Source organism: Pinus tabuliformis, chromosome 3_1 (assembly GCF_031772625.1).
Source record: "Pinus tabuliformis cultivar Carrire ecotype Pingquan chromosome 3_1, CPIR1, whole genome shotgun sequence".
Taxonomy (NCBI): domain Eukaryota; kingdom Viridiplantae; phylum Streptophyta; class Pinopsida; order Pinales; family Pinaceae; genus Pinus; species Pinus tabuliformis.
In genome coordinates this window covers 431462857-431470094 of record NC_142301.1, presented here as the reverse complement: position 1 = coordinate 431470094, position 7238 = coordinate 431462857, and the positions used below count along the sequence as shown (strand labels likewise).

Sequence of the window (7238 nt, the reverse complement as noted above, 5' to 3'; positions counted from 1 at the left end):
AGAGGTTAGCACAAGGATGCCCACTCATGGTTAAACTATTGGGGGTAAAGGAGGAGATCATCTTGAAGAATAAGGATAATATTAAAAACATTATTACTTCCAAACTTAAGGATAAGTTGTTGGACAATATGGAGTTAGAGGTAAAAATGAAGCTAAGATATATAATGAGGTGATCAACACGAGTCTAAAAATCCAAAATTAGCTTTCTAGCGTGACCAATGCTAAGAAGAAAATGAATGGCCAAGATAAGAACTAATTCTCAAGAGCTTTACAATGAAATCACACATTGGTCTATTCCCAAATCACCTTTGGACAAAAGAGTTTGTCACCTTTGCCAACTAATAGGGTTGAAGATGAAAAACAGTTTCTCCTGGATTGCCAAGTTTTCACTCACGCCTGTACTAATTTCCAAAATCTCCAACCTTCTTGATTTGCTAAGTTAACAAAACTATGATGATCTAAGAAGGCTCCTCTTCTTTCTTTCAATCAAAAAAATAAAATGTTAAAGTATCTCAATTAATCTCTTACTTTCTTAAAGTCCTATAAAACATCTTGATTTTAATAGATGTTAGTCGTTGTCCTTAACATCATCATCATCATATATATATATATATATATATATATATATATATATATATATATATATATATATATATATATATTCCAGGACGAAAAAAGCATGATTATATTATATAAGATATATAAAGAGGCATATTTGTACATTCGCTTGAAATTCTGAATATGATCCATATAGGTCTGGAGAAATTTAAGGAGAGACGTGGATCATATTGGAGCATATTCCAAAAAAAAATGGCAAGAACTGCCAATAAAAACGATAGATCATAGACTGTCATCCAACTACAAGATTTTCATAGATCATAGAGGAGACATAGGAGAAAAAGTTCCACGGAAAAGAACAAGATGCAACATCCTTTTTAACAAAAGTCAGGGAGAAACATAAGGCAAAAAGAAATCCCGTGCATACCTAAGGAGCTGCAGTCATAGAATTAGAAATTAGGAAGAGAAAATTCCTGGATAGAGAAAATTTTCCCTTCAGTAAATACCTGCATATACCAAAAACCTGGAACTGATTGAAGACCCTTCTTTGACAAACAATCAGCCTGCTGATTTTAATCCCTGCTGATATGTTGAATTGAACAACCAGCCATTCTACCCCAGAAAAACCTGATCCTGTCCAACCATCCTACAAGGTGTGGATTGAAAATGTTATTTTTTCTTGAGACATAATCCACCATTACTTTTGAATCTCCAAAAACTGATACATCCTGAATATTTAGAAAGAGACAAAAATTTAAAAGGCCAACGAGAGCCATCGCCTCATCTTTGCTATTGGAGCCCCTTCCCCCATTCCAATGGATGAGAAATTTACTATTTTCATTTGCTATAATGTGAACTCCACAGCCACATGAGCCTTTTTGTTCAGCTCCATCGAAGTACGCCCTTGGCATAATTGAGTGCTCCTGTGAAATCTCTTTACAGGCCTCCTTTTTTTGCTTGAGTGGTTTTTGCGGGATTGCTTCATAGAGGGAAACAATATCGAAAAATATTTCCAAGAATGGAGATTTCCTATCATTGAAAATAGAATTGTTTCGCCACTTCCAAATGCTCCAAAGAGAGATAATAAATAATGATCTCCATGAATCCTTTTGCTCACTACACCAGAGAAACGCTTCAATTATTGAAGCGTGAGACATATGCTGAATTCCATAGCTATTCTCCAAAGATTGCCATAATTGTTGCGATCTTTTGCAATTTAAAAATAAGTGACAGTTGTTTTCCTCCGTAGACCTGCATATAGGACAGAACCCAGGACCTTGCCATCCCCGCTTCTTCAAGTTTTCCCAAGATAAATTTTTATTATGGAAAGCCAACCATGAGAAGAAAATAATTTTGGAAGGGCATCCAGATTTCTAGAAGATACGAGGGAAAGTAGGATTGTGAGGGGACTGCTTTAGACCAATTAAATTCTGGTAAACATCTTTAACACGAACTAAATTCATCCCTTTCGAATTTCTCCAGATGAGACCATCAGACTCTGATGAGCGAAATATACCGCAATTTCTGAGACATGTCCTGATACGTTCCCATTGATGAGCGATATCAACCGACATCTCCAAATTTCCTGTTTCTTTCCAAAGAGGGGTCGATCCTTGCCAGCCAAGAATCAAACTGTCCCAAAAGAAAATACCTTTCCTATGAAAAAAATTCAATAATGGTTCAGGCACATTGATCTCCTCGACTCTGCTCAGAAACTGGTCTTTTCCAATAAGGATCTTATTTCCGGATTGAAAATGCCAAATTAAATTCTTCAAGAAATAAATTTCAATCTTACGAAGGCTTAACCATATTGAAGAGCTGTAAGAGGAGCCGATCCTTCCCTCCCTGAACCAGAATGATAAATCCTTCCTGCCCAAGTATTTCTTCTGAATTGTGAAGCTCCATGGCCCTTCTCCATAAATCCCTCTCCACAAAGACTTGCATAAAAGTGCCTTTCCAAAAGTCCGTAGATCTAACAGACCCCATCCTCCCATGCTCTTCGACAAAGAAATATTCGATAATTTTGAGAGATGATATTTCCTTTTACCCGCTTGACCACCCCATATAAAATTCGCAGTTAGCTTATTCATTGTTTGAATTATGCTCACAAGAAGAAAATATAAATGAGCCCAATATACTACAAGTTGATTTAACACAGATTGCGCTAGGATCACTCTTCCCGCTAGAGAAAGGCATCTATATTCCCAAACTGATATCTTTCTGTAGTATCTATTTGGAATCCATTGCCAATCCGTCTTAGAATATCCATTTGCTTTTATCTGAAACCCAAATACTTAATTCCAAGACTGATGGATTGCGCCTCAATTCCAAAAAGGGCAGATAACCAATCAACTTCTTCCTAGCTGATATCATTGTGATAAATTATTGACTTTGCACTGTTTATTTGCAATCCTATAGCCTTTTGAAAATTTTTAAGGATATCATAATAGCATAACCAGGTGAATCTGCATAACATTCCGAACATAATAATATCATCCAAAAATAGATTGTGAGAGATTGAATTATTTTTGCAGATTCTCAGCGGGCGACACTTGTTTTCTTTGACGGCCTTGATGATATGGAGGCTAAGCGAATTCATAGCCAAGATGAATAAAAGCGGTGATAGGGGACATCCTTGGCGAAGACCTCTGTTTGCAAGGAAAAAAGAAGATGGAATCCCATTAATGATGATCACGTAGTTCACCTTGTCAACACAGGCCATAATCCAGTTGATCATGCTGGCTCTTAAACCAATCTTCGCAAGTAAGCACCTGGTGAAGCCCCAATCAAGGCAATCATATGCCTTGCAGAGATCAATCTTGAGGATAACAACATCACTTTTTTTAGAGTGTATGGAAAACAAACCTTCTTGAGTATTTGCAACTGCGTCCAGTATATTTCTTCCCATTAAAAAGCCATGTTGATCCTTTGTTAAGTATTTTGAAAGAGTTCCTTTTATTCTTTCTACTATGATTTTCGCAATTATTTTGTAAGAGATGTTACATAGTGAAATTGGTCGAAAGTCCTTGAAGGACTCTGCATCTCCCTTTTTTGGAATGAGTGCTATATTAGTGGAGGAGGTTTTCTGATTGATGTTGCCTGACATCCTGTAACCTTCCACCATTCTTAACAGGTCAGTTTTGATGAGATCAAAAAAGTGAATGAATAATTCTATTGTCCAGCCATCTGGACCCGGGCACTTGTCCCTTTTAAAAGATTTCATTGTTCCTAACAGATCCTCCTTAGTTACTGGCTGGAAAATTTGATCGTTTAGTTCCTCATCAAACATCTAAGAAAACACTTCAATGCCCCACAAAATATCCTGAAACCTTCTATCTTCAGATCTTTTGTACTGATTTTCAAAGAATTTCACCGCCTCATTAGAAATGTCCTCCTGGGAATATAGGAAACCTCCTCTTCCATCACTTATTTTCCATATGGAATTCTTTTCGCATCTGGAGCTCACGAATTTATGAAAACAAATTGTATTCTTGTCCCCTTCCTTTAGCCATAACACCCTACTCTTCAATCTCCAGAAAGTTTCCTCCTGTTCTGAAATTTTCAGTTTTTTCCTTTGTAGCTCCTTTATTCGGCATATCAATTTGAAAGATAGGAGATGAGTAGCCATGGATCCCAATGTGCTGTCTAATTCCTTTTGAATTTCCCAAAGATCATTTCTGTTTGCTTGCCTTTTCTTGAATTTCCACTCTTTTACCACCTTTCGAATGGATTCCATTTTGTCTCTGAATGTCATTAAAAGCGGAAAAGATTCCGGAGACGACATCTCACTCCGGGCTTTTTTTATGATGTCGTTAAACTCTGGATCTTCCAGACATTTTCTGTTGAATTTGAATGAGTAGCCTTTCCTAAACCCCTTTTCCTTCCAGCCTAACAGAATCGGTCTATGATCTGAAATGAACACATTCTCGATCGTTGAGAACGGCTTACCCAACTTATCAATTAGACTAGCATGAAGAATAAATCTATCGAGCCTCTTGGTTATATAAGCTCTTTCAATTCTTCCATTTTCCCACGTCGGATGCATTTTGGGAGGGAGAATGTCAATAAAATTCCTGCTTAGAAGCTCATTTTTTATTCTGTTAGCAAGGGGATCCTTTTTCTTGTTGGTGCCCCATATTTCCTCCATATTTAATGTGACATTAAGGTCTCCTGCAATCAATAAAAATTCAATATCAAAAATTTCTGAAGCGAAAAGAGTCTCCCAGAATGGAAATCTGTTCTTGTAGGGAGCATATATTTATTGGACATTTATGCCCCCCCATTCGCGCCGAGATGAAGATACCCACCAGACAACTATATGTTTTTGCTTTGATCCAGTCAGGATCCCATAAAACCCCTAAACCGCCAGAAAGACCGTTAGCTTCCAAAGCAGAAATGTGCTAGGAAGGAAACATCTTCCTGAAATATGAGATTGCTACAGAAGAGGCATGCATAGTCTCTTGAATTAAAATGATTTTTGGGTTTTCTGAATGGAAAAGATTCTTTAACGCCAAAAATTTTTGGTCTGCCCCAGACCTCTTATATTCATGGATATGATAAAATTCATTGAGGAAGCTTTCCGGCCATGCTTGCTCTAAGAGGCCTTTCTTCTGTCATGTCAATGATAGGGACATCTATAAGAGATAGATTACGGACTCCTCTGCCTGCACCTTCACCCCTCCCCCTGAAGTGCCTACTGCCCCTGTTGTTTTTTCTTCTCACCGTAATGTTACTTGCAAAATTTGGGCTTATGTGAGGGGATCTTTGATTTCCAGGCTTATGAATGGTGAGAGGTCTGAGCTCCAATGGTTTCTTGCTCAATAGGTAGTCTAAGGCACTGCCAATCGAGTTTGTAGGCAAAGATATAGAGGAATTAACAGGGGTGGCTGTAATCATAATCTCTTTTCCTTTTCCTGGTGGTGATTTTTTCTTAATAGGGGATGGAGATGAGGATTGTATAATATGGAACTCCTTACTGATGTGTTTTAAGGGATGAGAGACCGGGGGAGGATTTGGGACTTCATGATCAGAGGCAGGCTCCAGAGGGGGCATTGAAAGAGATATAACCTCTAAAGGGTTTGGAATTTTAAGCGATGGGGGAGTATGCTGATGAACTTCAATATTTGCCCTTTGCTGGTCCTCGGACTCGGATGGAGACAGACACTTTGAGGATGGTAACTTCTCCGAACCCGGGTAGGGGGAATTTACCCTAAAGGATTTTACCGCGAACTGGTGGATGCCATGTTGCTTTCGATTTCTTATAGGGCGCCGTGAGTAATTCTTGATTAAATGACCAGTGCGATGGTAGGCTGAGCATCTAAAGTGAACTCCCCAGAAATCCAGCCTCTGCCTAATTTTTACCTCCCTCCAGAAAATATCAATGTGATCTGGGAATCCTCCTCTATAAGCTTTATCTATCAAGATCCAAGCCACTCGTTTATCTTTCTCTCCTAAGCACCACAGATCGACATAAACACATCTTCCTATGGTGTTTCCTATTTCTGCTAGAGTTTCCTTTGACCATAACTCCAGGGGCAGTCCGGGTAGTTTGACCCATATCAAGTTGTTGGTAGGGGTATTCTTTAACGGGTTATAACCCATGTACCATCTGTGCAATGCTAAAAAACTTCTTTCGTAGACCCACTGATGCTTCATAATGGTTTCTAGGTCACTAGATCTAAGGAAATGAAAGCAATACCATTCCTTCATTAACCTGGGCACAATTGGAACATATCCTATTAACAGTTTCCATTGTAGCTCGAGCCAGCTTCTCATCTTTGGATCATCCATCTCCGAAAAATGCCACTGGCCGACCAGAGCATTATCCTGGAGGTTTTCTATGCCGTCTGCCAGGTGAACACTATCTCTTTTAATAGCTGCGGGAGGGGGAACAGTTTTTACAGGCTTTATATTTTTCTGTGAATAGCCTTCATCATATGCCCTTCCTTTTAGCTCGACCTCGGTTTGACTGTTTCCTTGTAAAGGCCTTGCCTTTACTCGATCGATAACACCCAAGTCTTCTTGTGGGCCCAAGGGTCGGACCAACATGTCATCCAGGGTGGACTGCCATTCATTTGATAGCTTGGCATTGTCGTAGAAAGATTCCGCTGAATGGCCGCATGTATCATGGCTTCCATGGCAGATGTGTTGGACGGAAAGTTCATTCTTAAAGAGTCCACCTAACTCTTACCTCATGGGTACCAAAAGAAATCCAAGAAGGATATGTGTCGGACACTGCAAACTGAGAGGATAGATATTCTCTGAATAAAATACCTGGAGAAGGAAGGTTCAAACTAGGCTCGCCTGACCGAAGGACTGACAGAGGAAGCCTCGGGAACATATGACACTTTTTCCAAAAGGGGAGATTTCTATTAGGAGGCCAGCTATCCACCTATTTAAAGAAGGATGACGTTATCATGAGCTGGGCAATGACAAGAACGAAGGATTTTGAAAAATTACGGCTTTCTTCAAATCAGGAGTTCTGTTTTCGTCCCAAGAAGGATTAAAAATCCTAAATATCGATCTAATGGACTCTACTCGAGAATGTCCTGGAAAGGGGTTGGGAATTAAAACTTGTACTACAAACCGAAATCTGGCATCTCAGGGAAAGATCCGGCCTGGAAAAACCAGGGAGGTTCGAAAGGTGTCAACAGAGAGCCGAGAACTCAGTTACAGCTCAG

General features: G+C 39.2%; 1 protein-coding gene across 1 annotated transcript; it reads right to left on the bottom strand.

Annotated features, from left to right (window-relative positions):
- Nucleotides 1-3847: 3847 nt before the first annotated feature.
- Nucleotides 3848-4705, bottom strand: LOC149187610 (uncharacterized). Its single transcript, XM_089409706.1, has one exon. The coding sequence runs from the start codon at nt 4703-4705 to the stop codon at nt 3848-3850; it is 858 nt and encodes a 285-aa protein (XP_089265832.1).
- Between the last annotated feature and the right edge of the window lie 2533 nt (nt 4706-7238).